Genomic DNA, 22,768 nt, shown 5'->3' with positions numbered 1-22,768 from the left:
TCAGAGAAAACAAATTACAGTAGGTTAAGGTGGAACGTGAGGACTTCTCCCTTATAAGAGCTGGTCAGTAATTTACTGAATATCATTTCACACACTTCTTTAAACTAAATTATTAATGTAATTTAGCATTTTTTAATCTTCCTTAATGTTAAATGATGTCATCAGTAGGCACATTGTGAATCTGGAAGGTACATTTTTTTTACTGTGTTTAGAAATATACATCCTATTGACTATACTAGCATAGAGTGCAGATAAAGTTCAGAATTTTTACTCATTGGTCTCCTTAGACATTTCTAGTTCTCTAGTACGAAGGCATTCTTGAGTGCAGGGATTGGTGCCTATGACTGGCTCAGGGGCCCTGATGTGCACGATGTTTCACAGAAAAGCAGCAGGCTGGAGAGGAAGAGCAGTCGGATGACCAACTCTGGACCTGAATTTATCCCTGTCCTTCTATGAAATCTTGGGCAAGAGAGTTAACCTCTCTTTGTTTCTTTGTTTATTCCTCTATAAAACCCCAGTAGTTTTGTCAGATTTAGCAAATAAAACGCCAAGAAGTCCAGTTAAACTTGAATCTCAGAGAAACAATGAATAATTTTTAGGAGAAGTATGCTCAAGGCAATATTTGGGACGAACTTACACGAAAAAATTATACACTGTTGATCTTAAATTCAAATGTAACTTGGCTTTCTGGCAACCCTACCCCTGAGTAAATATATGTGAAGGCATTCTCTTACCCATAGGCACTGTACATGTTACTATACCATGAAGCCCCTTCCTGAAAACAAGGGGCAGGCATTTGCTTGGAAACTGCACCAAGTACTCAATGGTGTATCACAGCAGTCCTTCAAGTATGGTTCAGGGGTCCACCTACCACTACTTTCAGGGGATCCGTGAGATCAAACTATTTTTAAATAATATCACGGCACTACATGTCTTTTTCACTCTTGTTCTCTCTCAAGTATACAGTGAAGTTTCCCAGAGGCTACATGAAGTGTGAAATCACAACTGACTGAAGGTAGAAATATGTATGCAACTCTAGCTGACTCCCATTAAACCAGAGAGGAAAGAGACTGAAAAATGTAAAATAGTGCCACCCTTCTCATTTACTTTTTTTGGAAAATGTAGCAATTTTCCATAAAAGTGTAATTTATGTCAACATGCAACAAGATTATTATTTTAAAATAAGTTAATAAATAAATTATTCTGTTTTAATTTCTAATACAGCAAATACTGATAGACTTAACTCATAAACAGAAGCTCTTTGCAGCTTCAGTAATTTTTAAGAGAATAAAAGGGTCTTGATTCTGAAAAGTTTGAGAATAGTTGAGGCACTGTATTCCTATTGATAGCTCAGTTTTCTCACCTTAAAGGGGAAAAGGGATCTCAAGTGCAATGCCCTATATTGAAGAGATGGATTATGAGCACACACCCTGGTATCAAACTGACCAGGCACCATAAACTCTATGACTCAAGGTTTTCAAATTGTCAATATGTAGATGATGATAAAAATATCTGCTTATTAGGGTAATTGTGAGCATTAAGTAAGTTAATATATGTAGAGCTAAAATATAAGTTCCATGTGGGCAGAGATCTTTGCCAATTTTTATCAATTCCTGCTACATAGTAGGAACTTAAATTGTTGAATGAATAAAGTACTTAGGAAGCAGATGTGGCTCAAGTGACTGGGCTCCCGTCTATTATATAGGAGGTCCCAGGTTCAATTCCCAGGGCCTCCTGGTGAAAGTGGGCTGGCCTGAGCAGTGAGCTGACCCACGCGGAGACCCGGCCCATGTGGTGAACCGGCTCAAGACCTGGCCCGTGTGGTGAGCTGGCCCACGCAGTGAGCTGGCATAACAAGGTGACGCTACAAAGGAGACACAGAGGAGGGGCAATGGGAGACGCAGCAAACCAGGAAGCTGAAGTGGCGCAAGCGATTGAGTGCCTCTCTCCCACATTGATTCCCAGTATTGGTTCCTGGCGCCTCCTAAAGAGAAGACAAGAAAAGAAGACAAGCAGACACAGAAAGCACATGGCAAATGGACATAGAGAGCAGACAGTGAGCACAAAAACACGTGACGACTCCAGATTCTCCTAGAGCTGCAGAAAGCCAGTGAATAAAAAAATTTTTTTTGAGAAATAAAGAAATAAAGTAGTTAGGATATCAGTAAGCCCTATATAGGTGCTAGTTAAAATTCTATTATTATTTTTTGATATATATATATATATATTCAATAGATCTCTTTATCACAGATATAAATCTGTGACTATTTCAGGGGACTAAAAGATAACAGTGCTTTCTGAGTACCAGAGTCAGGGAGCTTACCGAGCTCGTTGAGGTAGCCACCATGTTTCCAGTCCGCTGGAAGGGTACCTGTACAGTCTACCACAGGGCCTCTCTTTCCAGGATTCACATTTTTAAGATTCACAAACAGCTGATTGTTTTTTGACTGTTAAAAATGTAAAGAATAAAAGGTTAATCAAGAGAATGCAGTGTGGCAGAGCACAGTTTTACTGATCTGGTAAAAGATGAGGAAAAGTAAGTTCACAACGTATTTCAAGGTCAGGTCCTTAAATGATGCTGAGCTGAGAGGCAGAGACCACCAGGAGTACCTGTCCCTTCCTTGGTCACAACTATTCCTCCACTGCCTCAGGTTCTTCATTTCACCTTGTCACCCTGTGCCAATTAGACATTATCTGGGTTTACATACATATAGCTTGGAAAAAGAACTTTTGTTCTGAGCTCTGCCCTTCAAAAACTGTTAAGATTTTGCATGAGTCCACCTGTGACTCTTAGCAATTTTTCTAGGAACAAATATGAGGAGAAGATGATCTGATTTGCCTTCTTCCCTGAATTTGAGAATCAAATGGAATGAGGAATAGGGAAATCTCTAGAGAATATGAAGTGCTATTTAAATAGGAGGCATGCTAATTAAAATCCAGCTGCATTAATTTAATCACAGCTAAATTAGCTGGAATTAAACAATGTAGAATGGAAATATAATTTGGGTGCAATTGGAAAGGAGAAATGTTTGGATTTCAGAGCATTGTGGAGGAGGGGCTGGGGTAGATGGGTAGTACTGGGTAAGCAGCCTGGGTTCTAGAAGTCCTGGATCTCCTCTCTCTGCATTGGTTTCCTCATCTGAAAAATGGGGGTAATCAACATCTGAGTCACAGGGATGGTGTGAAGATTAAACAAGTCTATATTTCTGAAGTGCTTAGAAATGCTTTTCAAATAGGCTTTTACTAACTGACCAGTTTTGACCTACAAAAATAGCCATTTCATGTGGTTTAACCCAAATAAATGTTGATGATGATGATGATGATGATGATGATGATGTTACTCAGGTATAGCTGGCCAGGAAAGAACACTAGAAGACAGATGCTCAGAAAATACAAACTTGGTGATTTTACCTGGGGTTAATTCTGCCATAGGTCTTCATGTTTTCGCTAATGTCACTATGAAATATTTTAAAACCTCATGCAATATTAGAAACATTTTTTCAAGGAGGTCTAATGGACACAGTACAGTTTGAAGAGGCAGGGAGACCTTGATCTACAAAGCAGCTGCTTTACTCGCTAGCTGGGTAGAAGTTTTGGGAAGTGACTAAGACTCCCTGACACCCAAGTTTTTTGTCAGTTAACGTGAGAGTCTAATAAACACCCCTTTGGATTATTTAGAGAATAAATTAGATAACATATGTAAAGTACATAGAAAGTTTCTGGCAAACAGCAGTCCTCAATAGAAGCTTGTTCCTTTCCGCCTGTCCACCTTCGACAACTTGAGCCACTTCCTCTCACCTTGGCGATGGCCATCCTGTCCCTGTTGTTGATGCGAGGGGATGCTGCACATTGGGTCAGGGTGTGGTAACTGGGGTTGGTAAAGTAATGGCTGTTGGCATGTCCACCGTTGCTGTGAGGGAGGGTTTCTGCAAGGAGAGAAGGAAAAGGTTAAGATGGCAGGCTCCCCTAAATTTGTGTGGGAAAAGGGGAAAAACAGTAACAAGGACAAATGATTGGACAGCATCCCTAGCACAAGCTGGGCAGATTCCTCTCTCACCCAGCAGACTCAACAAAGCCTCTGAAACAGCAGACATCTGCCCTCCTCCCTGCCACCTGGAAAGGTGGGGAAGTATTCACAGGCAACTGCTTTTTTTTAAACACTTGAGCTCTTGGCACAAACTTCTGTACTAGAATGGCACTACTAAGTGATCACCCACTGGACATATTCCTCCAGAAGCATTCTGTTTGTAAGCACATAACCTAAAACCCTTCAGTAATTTCCCCCAAATTAATAAATATTTAAAGCTTATAAATTCTTTGGTTTAAGGATTACAGGCTCACATCTTCTGATGACTGAACACGTCACTGATTAAAAACTCTTCTTTGCTTTCATGGGAACTCCTAGAGATGGAAAAGACAATTCAAAAGAATTTTCTTAAAGGACTGCTTTGGGTCTTACTACCATCAAACCTCTTTCTTAAATAACTTGAATGCTGCTTTATTAATGGTTCATGTGTGCCCAGGAAAGGCTGCAAGGCACAGCAGAAAGTACCCAAGACCTGGTTCCCGTCCCTGATGTACTCGAAGATCTTGGGAAAGTCACAACACCCGCGCCTCTCTTCTGCTTGTCCCTCCCTCCCTTCACCTCACATCCCCATATATGACAAAAGCCTGCAAACATGTGTCCAACAAAGCTTCTTCTGGACTGAAATTTCCTAAGTCTAAAGCAACCACATAATGAACCCAATTTTTAGACCCTTATAGACTACAACAGAAATAACACTTTTACTATTGTAGAGTACATATCTCTAACAATTTATACCTTTTCCAAATATAAACTTTTCTCAAGGCTAACTGACAAAAACATTGACAGCACAGCCAAGCACCCAGTTTCAAAGAACCAGGAGGGAATCTTCTGCACTTTTAAAGGGAAATGACTCTCATCACCCTAGTCTTACCTGAAATGGAATAATCTGCATTGATGACCCTCATGGCAGGGGTGTAGGTAACTGCTGGCATGTTTGACTCCTTTCCCTTCTGCTTATGTCTATAAATAATGAACAATGCCAGGAGGAAGAGAACAACCAGGACAAGAATGATGATGCCCGCAATGGCCCCGATCTGGTAGGAATCAGCAGGCAGAGCAGTGCTGGTTCGGCTTAAGCTGTTTAGATTTCCAACGATTATAACACCAGCTAGAAAAAGGAGAAAAGAGACTCAAGCAAGGATGAAATTGTGCAAGATAAATGTTTGATCTCTCTTTACAAAAGTCTCACGCTGTGCTAATGCCTGGATATTTTCAGTTCATGAAATGTTAATTTGGAAACTTTTGGAAATAGAGCAAGAAGGAAAACAATCATTCCTCATTTTCACATATTCATGGCTTATCTGTGACCAGAGAAAGATTGCTCTAAAATTCAAAAAAAGAGTTGTAACTATGAATACCTATATAATCTGTAGTTTAAGATGACTCCACCTACAATGCTATAGGAGTGTTCAAAAGCCTTTTACAGTCCATCTGCTTATTGCCTACCAAAGAGCACCGAATGCAGTAGCAGCTGACGGTCTCCAAAAGGTAAGCTCAAAACCATCAGCAGCACTTTATCAAAGGCCCTGTCCACTCTGGAATCAGAATTTTCAATGTGACCAGGCATGCAATAAGCAGATGGGCTGTAAAAGGCTTTAGAACATTCCTATAGCATTGTAGGTGGAGTCATCTTAAACTACAGATGATGACAAATATTCCCAGGTGATTATGATACATACTCTAGTTAAAAACCACAGGTACAAGTTTCTTAAAAACAATAAACATACGCCTAATATATGACCAAGCATTCTACTCCTAGGTAGTTACCCAAGGGAAAAGAAAGTATATGTTGATAAAAGATGTATACACTAATGTTCATAGCATATGTAAAAGCCCCAAACAAAACAACCCCAAATGCCCATCAACAGGTGAATGGATAAACAAACAATGTAGTTCCCTTCAATAGAATAGTACTCAGCAATAAAAAGAACTGAACTACTGATACACACATCATCCAATTGCAAAATAATTTTGCTACGGAAACAAAGTCAACAAAAAAGAGGACAACATGATTTCATTTTTGTAAAATTCTAGAAAATGCAAACTAAGCTATTGTGACAAAGTAGATCAGTGGTTGCCTGAGGCTTCGGAGATAGTGGTGGTAGGGATGGGCAGGGAATGATGGATATATTCATTATTTTTATTGTGGCAATGGTTTCATGGATGTACATATATTCAAATTTGTTAAGTTGTACACTTTAAATATGACTTGTTTTTGGTGTGCCAGTTATAACTCAGTACACCTAAAAGAACCATGGGTACAGTGGAAAGTTCATAGACTACGGAATGAGACAGACCAGCACCAAAGTCCTGGCATAGTCTACATATTAACTGAGTTACCCTGGACAAATTATTCAGCCTCTCTAAGCTTTAGTTTCGTTGTCTGTAGGAGAGCAATGATTACATCTATCTGGCAACTAAATAAATAGGCAGCTATGTCTTGCAGAGTCATGGTGAGAATTACATCAGATAACATAAGTAAAAAATACTTGATGTTGGCTTATACATGGTGATCACACAATTAGAAGCAGTAGTTGTAACTGATTAGTATCATCACCTTGATCACATCGTGCCCCCTTCCATCCTGGGCTGCAGTAACAGGTCCCGGTGATGTGGTCGCAGGTAGAGTTGTTCAGACAGTCACATATCTGGCGACAGCCATAGCCATAGGTTCCTGCAGGGCATTCTGGAGAAGGATATCAAAGTCAAATAAAGTCTCCCAACTTTGAGAACCTGGACAAGACTGCCTCTTACTGTATGCCCCTGTATGTCTGAAGGCAACAGGGATCCCTGTTCGGGATGACTTGTATGCCAGGGTTGGGCAGCATTCGTGGAAGCACAGTGGACCCATAGTCCAGGATGCACAGGGCTGGAGATGAAATTCCTCAATGTTGTAGTTTCTGACCATCACCTTCCTGATAACAAAGTAGAGGCTGAAAGGAGTCTATGGAATCCTGATGGTACAGATGAAGTTAATCACTCAGGGAGATGAGTCTACCAGGTGAAATTGTGGGATGGAAGTGGACTAGGCTGAAAAGTATAAGCTAAGATTCTTAAGATGATTCTGATGAAGATCATCAGGGAGCTCAGGGAGCATCCCAGAGCACATTCTGACTGACACTGGCTAAGCACGGGAGAAGTGGGAGAGGGGAAGGGAGGGAAGGCGAGGGTGGTAGAGAACAAGTTTAGTTAATTTCCTAGGTAGAAATTTCATTTATCATAGAATGGACCAAAATTTATATTTGCAGTTTGAAGGCTGGGAGACTAAAATAAAATAGTTGGATTCTTATGATATGGTCTTAAAAGCAGTTGGTTTGAGTCTGAATTTCAAAGAGCATAGGCATATAAAATCTAGAAATACTAACTTTTTAAAGTGAACAGCAGGGGGCAGTGTGCTATTATTACCAGAGTTCTCTGTCAAGCAGTGATTCTGTTTACAAATGAGTACTGGGAGAAGTCTCCAAAAATAGGGGCATTTTAATTGATGTTCAGCGTAATCACGGAAGCATTTAAGAGGCTTTTATTTAAGAGACCTTAACCCATCTGGCATTCAAATGAAAGTCAGCTTAGAGCCTGTGCTGGTTTCTATGCATATGTTTAGACATTTATACACACTCACGCAATATCCATATACACATATAATTATCATGTGACAATTAAATGAATCATCAATGCAAAAGTAAAATTGGACCATCTCTGTCCTGGGCTGGGACTGAGGTTGTCATTTTTTATGTATTTATTAGACTGGAGGATAAGCAAAGACCTCCTTGTCAGGGAGAGCATAGGAGTGAAGCCCGGCTGGCTCTCCGGGGGCTGTGCGCTGCCTGCGGGGCTGAGCGGACTGGGCTTTGCTGCCACAGCCCCACAGGCCAGGCCAGGCAGGGCGGCCGGGCAGTCTCTGCTGCGTCCTCTCAAGAGCATACTCTCTGGTGAGCCAGAAAAAACACCCTGCATTTTTTCCTGCCTTGAGAAAATTTACTGTAGGAGAGTGAGTCCCATGCAGCTCTCAGCCCTTATTTATTCGTTTTGGTAACTGAATGAAAGCCTCAGAGGAAAGGAACACTAAACGAATTTGAAATACTTAGTTTAAGACTAAGATTCTTCTAACCTGGCGAGCAGATGCACAGCCAGTGGGGTAGAAATGGAAAACCAGGGATGGGCTAATCCAACAGTGCACGTTCTCTCCAAAGGGGATTTTTACAACCAAAACCTTCCAGGCAATATATTGACATGAAGGTTGTTAATACTAAGAGGAGAAGATGTTAGAGGAAACCCATAGAGGCATCATACAGAGGAGGTTGTTAGGAGGGTGGTGATGTGGGCATGGCCTTGCTCCCTCACCAACAAGGGGACTGGCCCTGGACCCCAGGACCCCTGCCCCGCATGACCTGGCCTGGCCGCACCTAACACACTCTAGTCCGACGTGAGACCCAGCTCTGCCGCTACACAGAAAGACAGTTTGGCTCATTTACAGTACCAAGCAGCCCCGTTCCAAAAATCAGAAGGAGAAAGGCGAGCCAGAATGAACGGAATGGAAAACTTGAATTCCGTCTTCATTCCTGTAGGCACGCCTCCTCCACCCAGAGAGCTGACCAGTTACTCCAAAGAAGAATTTTGAAGGAAAAGACTGGGTGGAGAAGTCAACGGTGCTGGTGAGTAACTGGCCACAAGCTCAAACAACTTAGATGAGTTCTGTCTACATAGGTTTAAACATCTAGGGAAGTTGATTCCAGAAAATAAATAGCAACTAATGTCCTGTCCTTATACTCACTCTGTTCACAGTGCTTCCCCATGAACCCAGTGCGGCACGTACACTGCCCAGAGATGTGGTCGCAGTCGGCTCCGTTTTGACATTGACATATCAGGGCACAGTCCTTTCCATAAAACCCCAGAGGGCATCCTGTGCAAGGAGGGAAGACAAGAGTCAAGAAGCTGCTCAGAGGAAACGACAGCTTATGTTTTCGACATGTTTTAAACTTGAATGACCTGAGCCATTAGACAATAAAGACAACAATTCATACCACAGGTTGTCCCAAGTTCTTCCTTGAAGTCTGAAGACAGGACTAGTGCAAGGAGTGATAATTCATGAGCAGGAAGCAGAAGACTTCCATACTTGGAAGGTTAGCCATTACTGAGACTGCTGGAGGCAAGACTTGTAGCAAAGCACTACCACAACCCAGAGGAAGTATGGACATTTCCTTTCATTCTTTTACTCAGCCCTCAGAACCCTGCACTCAAATTCCATGGACTGAAATGAGTAGTTTCTATTAAAACTGCCTGTGTGCTTTCACCTGTGGTACAGAATGTCTCCAACTCTGCTATTAGAGCTGCTCTTGATAATACTATTACCATCACTAAAGATGTGTGGTGGAATGCTTAAATTAAAACACCGTACTTCACAGGTGCTTTGTAATAAAACAACACACCTTCGCACTGTTGTACAATTTCCACGGCCCAGATGACTGGGACCCTCAGGCTGGGGTCATGCAGAGGACCAGTTACCCTGCAGGCCAGCAGCTGCTCTACAGGAGGGTTTGGGGGCTTAGCTTCAATACCGGCCAGTTCAATGGTTGTTCCAAAAGCATCACATGTGCTTTTTATTTTCCCTTTTTCTTCCAGTGAGATTTTAATGAGAGCCAAACTTTCAAGAAGCAGAGGTGGAGCACAGATGCCAGCACACGATCACACCTGCCCTTGCCACGTATTTGTTTAGAATCTCCTTCATGCCAGGTACTTTTCATGCATCCTCTCATTTAATCTTACAGCAACCCTAAAAGGTAGGGATGGATATTCCCATCTTATTAGATGGGAACCGAGGCTCAGAGTGCTCTAAGTCACAAATGGCAGGGCCAGGATTCAAACACAGGGAAGTCTGGCTCCACACACCTTATTCTTATCAAGTTACTATACTTTAAAAGTTCTGTTTGAGGCAGGTCCTAATTTAAGAATTATTAATAATAACTTAACAAGTACTTTTCTCCAAGGAGCTCAAAAACCTAACATGCTCATGACAACCTTCCTCTTTTCCAGTTCTCCCTTTCAAATCGCAGCTTAACAGCTACACTCCCTTCTAGAAAGTTCCCAGAGACTTGTTCAGCCTACTTTCTCAATGCTATTAAACGAGAATTGCCTCAGCTCATTTCTGTGATTTGAAATTATGTGTTATTTTTAATGATAACCATAAGACAGTCTTTCCTAGCTTATCTCCTTTATGCAACTGAAAGCAAGATAACAGAGACAGACTTTTCTTCCCAATGTTCTCAGCTGCAGAATATTTTGCACTTTATATCCCACAATGCTAACAACCTCATGGAAGAAAAAAACGTGTTTTTTTTTTTATAAAACTTCTGTGGTTAACGTTGTAGAATACAAAATGAAAAAAAGGTCTACAGCAATGATTCTCAAAGCCTGGTTCCTGGATTAGCAGGATCACTATCAACCAGAAAGCTATTAGAAATACAAATTCCTGAGCTCTATGAATCAGACACTCTGAGGGGAGGGCCAGCAACTGTGTTTTATAGAGTCCTCCAGGTGATTCTGAAGCTCCATTAAAGTTTGAGAACCATTGAACTTCATCTTCTCCAAAGCACACATTAAGTTGAGCAGTGAGGCTTGTCATCTTCATTACCTTTCCTAACACTTATCCTAACCTTTGTGCTGTTAGAATAAATGATAGGGCGATCCATATAAACAGGGTCTGGTTAAAGGAAAAGAGAAAGGAACTGCATACCTACACACTCTAGCACTTGGAATGTGGCCACTCTTAAGCACTTAGAGAAATTTAGTCACTGCATGGACCAAACATCCCAATGCCAATAGCCAGTACCAAGAGTGAGCTCAGATCATGCATGCCAGCCAAGGATGAGGCTGTGTTCTCGCTGGGCGTGGCTCCCTTTGGTGAGCCACGGAAGGCTTTCGCTTACTCTGAGTGCAGTAGAGCCCCGTCCAGCCAGGAGTGCACTTGCATTCCCCGTCGTAGGCACTGCAGAAGGCCCCATTGTGGCAGTTGCATGTATGGATGCAGTTCGGACCCCAGTGGGCAGGTGGACATGCTGAAATCATAACATGCACAGAGAGGTTGGTTAAATTTCTGAGGCCAGCATCAAGCAGACTCAATCCATCCTGTCATATATCCTTGTATGCGAGACAGGGGTGTGCATCAAGACTAAAGCACTGCACCAAAGTCTGCACTAAAGCCCAGGCGGCAATGCTGACCACGCAACCACCAGGCATTTAAATGCACATGTATGCATGTAAGAACTGCAGAGTGAGGCAGGTTGAGCAAAGTTATCTCAAGTTTACAGATTCAGTTATTTAACAAACACATATTCAAGGCCCACTACGTGTCCAACACTGCATGAGGCACAGGGGAGCCAGCAGAAGAGACATAGTCTGTACCACCTTAGGGAAGCTTATATTTTTTGAGGGGTGAGGGGCAGGTAAGCCCACCTAACAACAACAGCAAAAAAACACAAGCAAAAGCAAAAATCCAATAGTGCTAGCACTATGAAGAAAAATAAAAGAGGGTAAGAGGACAAGAATGATAAGAGCTACTCTTTTAGGGTAGGCATCTCTCAGGAGGGGACAACCAATTGAGATTATAAAGGGAAAAATGATTTGACTTTAAAGAGTCATGGGATTCATGACTTTGATCTCTAAATCCTCCACTTTTTACTCTACTCCAGAGTTGTCACTATGAACTCATTTTAAATGCAAAATTTCGCAGTTGTACGAAAGAATTGTTTTATTCCTAAAAATGCTTAATTGGCAGAATCAAGGAAATAATTAAACCAAGTCATTAGGGGTCACTGCCAATTGAAGAGTAATCAGAAACTCAGATAAAGTATCTATGAAAGAATAATGTAAGATTATGGGGTAAAATAATTTAATTTACAAAAAAATATTTTTTCATCCACACCAATGCTCAGGAACTTTAAATAGAAGACTACCTATAATTTCTGTGGTTACCCAGTAGGGAATACGGCCCAATAAACAAAATAAATGAATCTAAAATAATTAAAAAGGTAAAAAACATTCTCCCATAATTTTCTACACCATTTTTGCTCCAGAGCAAAGGAAGAAATAATAGTTGAGGTCTAGAATGAATTTTGTAAGTACAACACCCTCATTTTACAGATGGAGGACCTAAGGACAAAAAAGTTAATAGTGATTTGTGCAAGGTCACACAGATTAATAACGATATTTGTTAGATATATGCAGCTTCTTTCTTTTAGGGCCAGAGCAAGACTCTGGGATGAAAATGATTGGAGTGCCCAGCCTAGCTGATGCTCAAAGGACCACTCTACCTGAAAAAGCCGATTGCTTAGATGGTACTTAATAAATCTTTGTAAACCTTCTTATGTTCACAACATAGTTTTCTAAGGTTAGCTACTATATTGGGATTCACTCACTATATTGGTTATGGTCAGAGAATGGGAATGAGGACCATTCAACTTCTATATTCCCAAAAGGTAATTTTAGAGACAGGGCTTTTAAAAAATTATTTGCCAAGAACACCTGACCTTTAAATGCATCCCTTTAATTTTTCAAAGTCTATATGTTCACTCTGCTTTCTCTTTTTAGGCAGCCTTAAAATCAGCCAAGGAGAATTATTAGGATGGTTCCACAAAGTCCATAAAGGAATCAATGAAATCAATGATCCCCAAGAGAAGCAAAGACTTTTTGCAAAGAAATCAGCTACTTTCAGGGTGACTACGGGGCAGACAACACAATGGTCTTCATTTTTGTCCCTTCCAGCACACTTTTCCAAATAAGGAGGTGACCAACTTCCAAAATAAAGAGTGCATTTGAAAGGAGCAAAGTCTATCAGTTATTTCATGACAATGATACTGGTTTTAAAAATTTTTTCTCCAGAGACCCTGCCTTTCAGTATCTATTCCTCAAACTGTCCATATGTCAATCTGAGTCGGCCAGAGCCCTTGCAACACAAGTAGATTTAAACAGGCTGGGCATCTTCTGGAGTGATGTCCCAAATAAGTGAAACACACACTTAGGGGTTGTGTCTAATAAAACTACTTCCCCCAAAAAGCTACATTCTACATTTCCAAGATCTATTGGTTTTTCAAAAGTCTCTTCCTCCTTATTACTCAGAAATGAGGCACAGTCTGAACTACTCAAGAAAAAAATGCACTCAGAAAAAAGCTTCAGGAAAAATACATTGCTCATCAATTAATTATTGGAGGTTGACTGTACCTATGGAGTCTGAATTAAATGACCATTAAAATGCAGTACAAAATCAGTACTAGTCATTCTTTGATTTTGCTTATGTGACTGGAGGGCGGATTCAATATAAACTAAGTATGTGCCATGAAATGTACAATGAGTAGAATCAGATGACCCCAGTACATAAGCTATTCCTTGATCAGGACTTAAGTACTTTTAGAAATTGCACTGCCCTTCTCAAACCATTAACCAATGATGGACAGTGTCAATTTTTCATGACGTGGTTATTCTAAAAGTCCAAAAGTCAGTATCTCAATAGTTTCTAAAGACACATCATTCAAACTGCACTTCATCATTTCTCTATCACTAACTCTCCAGATAGATGTAAAATGAAGACACAGATTTTTAAATAGGCCTATTTATATTTTAATTCAATGGATGGTGAGTCACTGAAATGTGCATAATGAAAATGCTACATATTTAGGTTCTTCCCAAGGCATTATTTGGTTTTAAATATAGGATTATTGCATAGAGTCCTTAATAAAAAGAAAAAAAGCAATTTAAAATTTAGAATAATGTAACTTATAATTAGTCATATATTCTTTCTTGAATGCAAGCACTCACACTTCAATCCTAAAGAAATAAAAAACAAACATATAAAAAATGGTTGCTTAGGTATTCTGAGATATTTGAGAATCAAACAAGACTTACGTTGAGAGCAGTCACTGCCAATCCAACCTGGGTAACACTGACAAGATCTGTCGATGGGGTTACAGGTTCCATTGTTGGTGCAGGTACAAATTCCTGCACAGTTTTTCCCAAATCTGCCACTGGGGCACACTGAGAATAAGCAAAAGGTCAGTAACACAGAATCGCATCCCATCTCCCAGTATCCTAGCCTCTTGGAATTGGAAGGGACTTTACAGGTCACCAACCCAGCTGTTCATTTAGTACTTGCCTCTGCTCAGCAGCAGCCTTCATCTAGAATGGCCTCATTTTTATACATGCATGAAGCCAAAGACCTTCATTAAGGCACCACAAACCATGTGGCATAATGACATTTCTAGAAATGTCATGGCTTCTCAGGGAGCCAAAATCCTTTCTCTTATTGACTGATTTTTCATGGGAAAATGCTAGCAACCAAAGCTGAGGAGTAGCACAGCTGAAAGAACAAAAAGGGTTTGCTGGAGTGGTCAACCAGCACTCCCCAAATTCCTGTTTTTAGAAACTGTAGACACACAGACCTGAAGGCACCCATATCTCATAGCTGAATAACACGTCCTCTGGAAAGCCTGAGAACAGACTCCTGGGGGCTGGCACATCACCAGACAGCTCTCCAAATTGTGTGTCCACCTTACCTTCATTGCAGAGGGCACCTGTGAAGCCAGGAAGACAATCACACAGGCCTGTGATGTGGTGGCAGGGCCCACTGCTATGCACACACTGTGGACACGTTTGACTGCAGCGATGCCCATAGAAACCAGGGGAGCAAACTGAAAACAGAAGGGAAATCAATAATTGTCTTTCTTGAGAGGCATCTCTCTCCTATTCCACATCAGGAGTCAGTAAAAGTTTTTAGTAAGGCAGTCAATAGCTACATGGATGTGGATCAAAACAATATTAACAAAAAACTGGTATTGAAAATTGTGCAAGTATAAAAAAACAACAAATGGAACAAGGACCCTCTTTAATCATGAAAAGAAGTGACTAAACAAATTCTGTGAGGGCAAGCAAATGCCTTAGTCCTCTTTATTTTCCTGTTTATGGACCCAATTAGCTTGAGGCTTGGCATAAAACAGAGGTACAAAACATTTTGTTGAATAAATAAATGAATGAATGAAATAAAATTATGAATACTAACAATTCTCAAACGAGTCCTTTCAAGTTATTTGTCGATGTTTTGCAGTTTAAGAGACATTCTAGGCAATAAATAGAACTACAGTTAGAATTGGGAATTTTCTCCATCAAAATGGTCCAACTTAATGATTTATTAATCTTACATCTAATAAAAGACTTAGAAAAATCTTACGGATCATTTCATAATTTCTATTGCCCAGTGTCAACAACCCTCACGTGTAATTCTGCAATTCTATTTTCCCCATAGCACTGAGTTTAAGACAAGAGCCAGAATATATTGTTTGCCGCAAGGTTTGGCTAATGTTACCTTCTAGTAATTGAGGTAAGTCTAGTGCCAAATTCTTGAATAAAACAGTTAACAGGTCAATGGATTTCTGGAACACCATTTGCAAGACTTAAGGAAGAATCAAGAGACCTACCCAGATGATGCTGCCAATGAGGCAATGAAATCGTTACTGAGAAGAAATGGTTAAAGACCCAACTGCTAGGTTAGTGGTGAAGGTTGGGAAGAATAAACTCTTGGGAAAGTGCTATCGAGGTCAATTCCGCAAAGTACAGGGTGACCTATTACACTCTTTTCTGCCCTCAATTGTAACAGAACATCACTATGAACCAAGGAGTGGAACAGAGATAATTATTCTGCACACGGTACTCAGAGGAGGGAAGAAGGAAATTACCTCCTAATGAGACACTTACTTCTCTGACAAGTGGTGCCTCTGAATCCTGGCGCACACTCACAGATGCCGTCGTCGGGAGAACACGAAGCCCCGTTTTTACAGTAGCAGGGCAGGGAGCAGTTGGGGCCCCAGCGTCCGTCGGCGCACACACTGTCACAGTGGACTCCTGCAACCACGCACACAAGGCAAGCCTGAGTGAGAGAGCGTGGGCACCTCTGGGCTGCTAATTCAGAGAGGATGACTGGGCTCACAATATTAAAACTGAGTTATCACAGGCAGCACTGGGCAAAGGTAGTAGAAGGTTTAAAATCCTGTTATCATCTTACACACCAAGACAAAGTATCATTATAACATTAAAAGAATGTCCCAGAACTATGTTCTATGGAGCTAAGAAAGAGAAGGAATGAAATACCTTTGTTATAATGATTTGTCTTTTTAGGAGGAGAGAACAAAAGGAAAATTTAAGGGCTCTGGCTATTGAAGGCAGATTTTATCAAAAGTACTCTATCACTTAGCTTTCAGTGACTTCCTCCCTTTCCCTATTCTTTGTTTTCATGTAGAAATGTACAAAGTGAATAAAATAAGGCTAATCAAAAGGTGATTAAATTGTTGTACATAAAGAAAGTCCTTGTCTGAAGAAAACAAACATAATTTTAAAATATTTTGATGACACATTTATTGTTCATAACAAAAAGATACATGTGCAACCTACTCCTATTTAAAAATTTTATCCAATGATGGACAGAATTAGGCAGAATTAGGCAGAATATCACAACCTAAGTTATTTATAGTTGTTGTCTAAGCTGTTGAATATAATGAAACTCTATGTGAGTGTTAACTCTCATTCTGGGAAGAGAAAAACTTTGCAACCAGTCAGGAATGAATAAACAGATGCATAAAAACAAAGAAAACCTTTATGAGGGTGTAAAAATGAAAAATAGAAAAATTGAAAATGACAATAAAACCAGGTTTTGTTGTAGGTAAACTGAAGTCTCTTTTGCAAGTTTGTATTTGTGATACAATGGGAGCCTCTCTCTTGCAAGTAAGAATTTTTCACCATTCAGAGCTTTTCATTGATAGGAAATAAGAATGAGTTATAATTATTGGTGAACTGGTGACTGCTGGTCTCAGACAACTGAACACACACACTCAGAGATTCCAGAACACAAATGACACCCAGCACCAGGGATGCTCAGAATGTTGTATGTTGTATTATGGTTTTTGCTTGATTGATTAGGATAAAAGTCACCATGGCCTGAACCATAATACAGGAGCAGCCCCCAGTCATAACATGGATATTACTAATTTGTATGTAGCCATTCCTGCTGAACTATATGTAACCTTCTACTCTTAACTGTTCCCATCTTTCTCCTTCCTAAAGTCCCCACACAGTAAAGGCTGTTAAGTACACATGAAAGCTCGCAGACTTCATTGTGTCTAGTTTGCACCTACAGTCGACTATTATTTCAGCTTGGACCCCTGGTTGGAGAAAGAAGACCAAGCCTGTTTACAAAGCTTGTTGAAGTTTAAATAATCCCCATAGAATAAACTGTGAAATTGGGGCTTGGTATGATATTTTTTTTTCTTGAGTTTACAAACACATATATAAAATCCCTTCTGGGAAACTGAGATGGGATTGAAAACTCTATGCTCCCCAAATGTGGCATACCAGCCACAGAGTCTTATCTGTTGTTCTTAGCCTACTACTTCTACTAGGAAGCTTCTACTAGGAAGAAGCATTAAACATATTGAACAGAAAATCACTTCAAAAGGAGGTTGTAAACCTAGACTTTGTTTTGTAAATTCAAAGAAAGTATCAACAAGGGTAACCTGTTATAGGCTTCACTCTATTCAAATTCAGGTCCTGAGTTCTAGGTCCCTGAGCCAGGATGACTGCTCTACAGGAGCCAAAAAGGGCACACCTGCTTCATATAGTTTCAGACCCCTTACCATTTTGGTCTGGAGCCATTCAGGCAAATCCCTGTCAGGACTTCAGAGACATGGAAGCTGAGTTATTATCTAATTAATCTGATCATTGCCTTGAAAAATTATTCCTGACGTCTGATACTTTCATTGTGGGGTGAGGAACTGGGGTGGAAAAGATTTAGCCATTTATAATGATTTAGTCCATAAGCTACTTGCCAAATCTCTACTTCACTCTACACTTAATAAATGCAGTTAAGATGGAACAGAGTATACTTTAGGTCAAATAGTATATGCTGCTTTTTTACACTACAGGTTGTTATGATTTATGTATGACTTAGCACATTCTCAATCAAAGCAGGTTAAGGAAAATGACACCAGGCCAGATTAGTAAATGTGAATAAAGTGATCCTTTACTTAATATCTAATTCTCCTTCCCTTAACAGGTTTGTCCAGCTGGTTAGCATAACCATCAGTCATAATCAACTTGATGGAGGTGATTTTGATATAAGTAATAGGGCCCATGCCATAACAAGAAGATATATTGTACAGATAAGTTTGTTCCACATGATTTACCCATCTTTTCATTTCCAGAGAATTGTGGGGAATTCTAGAGGTCATCTATCAAATCTTCTGTCTCTAATTATATAAGCATATTTCAAATGAACCAAGCAATACTTTAAATAACTTTTATTTCAGGATTGCAAAGCTTTCCTTTTAATGTAAATTAAAGACATTCTACTACCAAGCCCCCACCCCTAAAAATCCAAGCTCTTCTCTTTTTCTCTATCATCGGTAAACTTGAGTTATCATTTTGCAGATATTAGTACCTAATTTATTTGAAGATAAATATCAATTATATGTCAGACAGGGGTAACTCCAGGCGAAAGTGTAAACCTGTCTATCTTCCTCTTGGTTTATCCTTTTCTAGTATTGTTTTCTTTTTTTGCTTTTTTTAAATTTTTTGATACCTCAACCCATTTCTACTTTAATTCTTCTAAACTAGCATGTATTCCATAGCCAACCTTCAAACCCATCACTGTATTCCACTTCTCCATTAATGGAACCTGGCAACATATTAGGTCTCATCTCCAAAGAAGTTCTGGACCTTTTCTAGTATTGTTATTCCACCTTTTCAGATGCTCTGTGCTCTTCCGTTGACTTTCCCTTCATTTTATAGTCAGGAAAGGACAAACCAAATTTGTTCTAACTGAGATGTTACCTTCTTTAGAGAATATTAATATTTTAACAGAGCACACATTTTAAGAGCTTAAGAAATACATCTCTAATTGTGGGACTTCAAGCAGTGAGCCTCAAGGAGTGGGTACTGGTGAGGTGCTTCTCTAAGTCACAGTAGGTATATGTCTGCTGGTATGATCTTTATGTAAAAGGCTGGCCCTTCAGTGAAGCTTACTTTAAGCATTTTTATTTTACCTGTGTGTGTGTGTGCAGGTGCTTAATTCCTTAATTGTTTTCATTGATCTCCTACTCTTACCAATGTCATACAGGACATTTTTTCGCTTCTATGTTAGTCAAAAATAGAAAAGAGAATTCAACTCAAACTTTCAAGGTGAGTGGCTGGCTGCTGGCCTCACTGGTGAGACTTCCCTGAGAGTTAACTCCAAGGTGATAATGGCTCCAGAGCTGGCATACCAAACTCTGGGGACTCTGATATGGGAAGGAGGTAGCTTGGGAAGTGAGAGGAGGGGTCCAGACTAAAGGAACAATGAGTGCAAGGACTGGAGGCCTAAAGAAGCATGTGTACAACCTTCAGCACGTGTTGGGAGCAGTTGAAACTCTGGGGTAGGGAGAAGCAGGAGAAGAGTCTGGGCTGCTGGATGGCGGTCACCTTGTGAAGAGCCAAGCCCGCTGTACTGTGGAGTATGAGCTGGTGTTAACAATGACCAAATGAACACAGTTTAAGTAGGAGAGGGATATTTTTAAATGTGTGTTTTGTAGGACGGCTGAAGATGATTTGAAAGTGGTGAGCCTGGAAGAGAGAAGATAGAAGGTGAAAAATTTGGGGTTTTCCTAGGTGAAAATAATAAAAATGACAAGGTCTTAAACTAATCAATGGCTGTTGGGATACAGAGGAATGGTTGAATTCTGGAAAATTTTAGGGAACTTATAGATGTAGGGTCTCACACATATACACACACTCCCCCCAGGGTAGTTAATGAATGCTGGCAGCTCCATGAGGGAGAGATGGTATCTATTTTTGCACACTACAGTGCCTAATGCATGGAAGGTGTTAAATAAATATTTGTTGACTGAATTAATGCTCTATGGTTCTCTTTCCAATATGATATGCAGGACTACTTTTTAAATGGGTGGAACATCCATATCATCCATGCTTCCCTGAAGAAGTGAAGTGTATCCAACAGGAGGAAGTTCAACATATTTATATTTTGTGTACTAAAATGGTGACCCTACCCAGTTCAGGGGATGGAAATGTTTGTTGTGCTTATTTTTGACAAGATATACTTTCATGAGCTCTGTTTTGTTTTTTTCCCCCATGTTAGCCCAAATTATAGAGCAAAAGAAGAATGACAAGATATCTTGAAGAAATTCATTTGGAATGTTTGCCAAAGAATAGATAAAAGCTTTATTACAAGTCACTTCAGGAAGCAACTTCCTAAAATATTTGGAGGAAGGGGCAAAATGGGAAGGGGGTATCTTTAAATTTGCAGCAATCTTGAGTTTAGTGGCAGCATTTCTTTCTGATAAAATGTTCTGATGCTGATAAGGAGATCTGTGAAGGACTGTTTTTGCCTGGACTGAGGACAAAGAGCTCTTTGATAGCCTTCAGCAGTTGCTAGGCAATGGCTGAATGATCGTGATAAACTTCAGCTAAGCAGCTCTAAAGAAATGTTCGTGCATTAATGCCTGATGCATTATGCCAGGGGCCTCCATGTGAAATCAGCATTCACTGGGCATTTGTGATCGCATGAATGCGGTAAATAAATCATCTGGGTGTCATTATTTCCCCTCCCACAGACAGAACCTGAACTCCTTGCCCTGCTTAACTATTATTTTCCTGATGCCAGTACTGCAATATCTGAGGAGCTAATGAATGAAAGAAATGATTTCGATTCGATGTCTTGTTCCTGGGCAACAGTTATTAAATAAATATTAGGGCAAAAAGAGGGATTTTTTCAAAATAATTGGGCTTGGTGATTAAAGGAGAAAGGAACTATAAGACTAAGTCACTACACTTTTTTCTGCTTTTTCAAATCCTCAGCCAACAAAGCAGCATCATGCTGTAACAACCAGAAGTTATTCCCCAGTGTATCTGCCTCTGCTGACAGTGTCTGCCCTACTGGAAACAGAGCTTCTGCAGGCTTGGGGCCTGGCACTACTTTATCTTTGTGCTCCCAGCACCCAGGCACTTTGGTTACATTGGACATGGAGGCACTCTCAAACGGTTGTTAAATCAAATCTTTTTACTTGGATACTTTGAATTTTAAAGATCCTTTAAGGATGAATCTGCATTATATAAGCAGCCGGGTAGACAAAAATCTTGATTAGTCATGTGAAACAGAGATATCTGCATTTGCAGCTGCCAGACAAAAACATCAGAGTGTCATAGTTTAGACCCAGATAAGGGCAAACAATAGGCTTTTGGGCAGACTGTGAATCTGAAAGTTCTGGCTTTTCTGCAGCTTTCCCTTTTGGAAAATGAACCCCTCCTTTTATCCTCACTTAGGAGGTTCATTGTTCTGCTTTATCTCACTCCCTCCTCTCAAGACACACAGGCAGGCAGACAGGTAGACTCTTCGGCCCTCAATACCTGAAAGGGTCAGATAGCGAGTTCCTTGCCTTTGTGCTTGATTGGGTGAGTGTTCGTTAAGAAAACTCATTTGCACTAAGGTGCTACCTCTGACTTAGATTTGTACTTGTCTGTCACTGGACAAAAGAAGGCGGGTCTTCTTTATTGAAACAATTCAGGAATCAGTAAGCTATACCGAGAGATCACTTTGGGGCAGAACAGTCTCTGAAACAGAGTTCAATTACTCAGCTGGTCAAACTTGGTCTCTCTGGGGTAACTTGGGAAGGATGACTGTCCCCTTGGAGAAGGAATGGGGCCACTGCAAGCCTAGTTCTGCCTGGTGGGAAGAGTGGAAAAGCCTAACTCTTCTCATAAACATGCCTCTTTCCAAAATGTTCCCCTTCCTGTCTGGGTTTAGAGATGAGTACCCCATCTTTCTTCTCGCTATTGTTTCCTCTCCTTTCCTTCACACCATCCCTGCTAGTGTCCCTCTCTTTCCCAAGATTCCCAGAGGTTTATTTGATGTCTTAACCTATTTTCCATGAGCTTGGCATTTAACATTTGATATTCTGATATGAATGTATCTGAAGCCTCTTCTATTTCTTTGCCAGTGGTTTTGAGGCTTCTGTTAAAGGAATGTTCCACTAGAACCTACCCTCTTCAATAACTAGAATAACAAGGCAGAGCAGAGACCAGTCTACAGACTGGTAACTGCCATGCTGTGAACCACCAGGCCAATATTTTAAATCATAGGTAACATTTAAAATCACATCTACCAGGAAAATTTGTACAGGTTGTGCACTGCACAAGAGCCCGTGGTCAACGGGTAAGGTGGGGCACAAATCTGGTCCCCACTCCTCCTGCTACCTGTTGGTGCCTCTATACCATCTTGCTGATTTGGTCATGGAAAGAGCCCAGGTCCCTGGGCTAGATTTCACTGATTTCTTCACGAAAGCCTCACTGTCACCACACACCCTGCTACTCTGTCCACCTAGAGCGATCTCAGCATCAGGGAGGAGAGGAAATAAAATTGTTGGCTTCCTTGGGCTTATTATTTATTCAGCCCCAAACCTACGTTTAAATAAAAAGCAAAGCTTTCCCTATAATGAGAAATGTCCTTATGAAGTACATACTCAAAACAAGTTTTTTGATGAATAAGTATATGTGTATCCAGTTTAGACAAAGAAATGGTGTTCTGTGTAAATAGTAGACAGGATCTATTTTTGTTTCCCTTTAGAAAAATAAACCAATTCATGGTCCAATTATTGGGTG

The 22,768-nt window shown here is 40.4% G+C and overlaps 1 protein-coding gene across 9 annotated transcripts in view; it reads right to left on the bottom strand.

Annotated features, from left to right (window-relative positions):
• The window catches only part of MEGF10 (multiple EGF like domains 10), a 421,346-nt gene that overhangs the window by 10,288 nt on the left and 388,290 nt on the right, over window positions 1-22,768 (bottom strand). For all 9 annotated transcript variants that reach the window (XM_071209742.1, XM_071209743.1, XM_071209736.1 and 6 more), the window contains 9 exons: window positions 15,824-15,970; window positions 14,629-14,763; window positions 13,982-14,110; window positions 11,011-11,139; window positions 8,859-8,987; window positions 6,645-6,773; window positions 4,959-5,195; window positions 3,799-3,926; window positions 2,324-2,447 (listed from right to left, as the gene is read on the bottom strand). In XM_071209742.1, coding sequence (XP_071065843.1) covers window positions 2,324-2,447; window positions 3,799-3,926; window positions 4,959-5,195; window positions 6,645-6,773; window positions 8,859-8,987; window positions 11,011-11,139; window positions 13,982-14,110; window positions 14,629-14,763; window positions 15,824-15,970 — 1,287 coding nt within the window. The remainder of the gene's footprint in view (window positions 1-2,323; window positions 2,448-3,798; window positions 3,927-4,958; window positions 5,196-6,644; window positions 6,774-8,858; window positions 8,988-11,010; window positions 11,140-13,981; window positions 14,111-14,628; window positions 14,764-15,823; window positions 15,971-22,768) is intronic.

Source organism: Dasypus novemcinctus, chromosome 2 (genome assembly GCF_030445035.2).
Source record: "Dasypus novemcinctus isolate mDasNov1 chromosome 2, mDasNov1.1.hap2, whole genome shotgun sequence".
NCBI classification, from domain to species: domain Eukaryota; kingdom Metazoa; phylum Chordata; class Mammalia; order Cingulata; family Dasypodidae; genus Dasypus; species Dasypus novemcinctus.
Note: the sequence above shows the minus strand (reverse complement) of the source record. Positions and strands in the feature narration are given on the sequence as shown.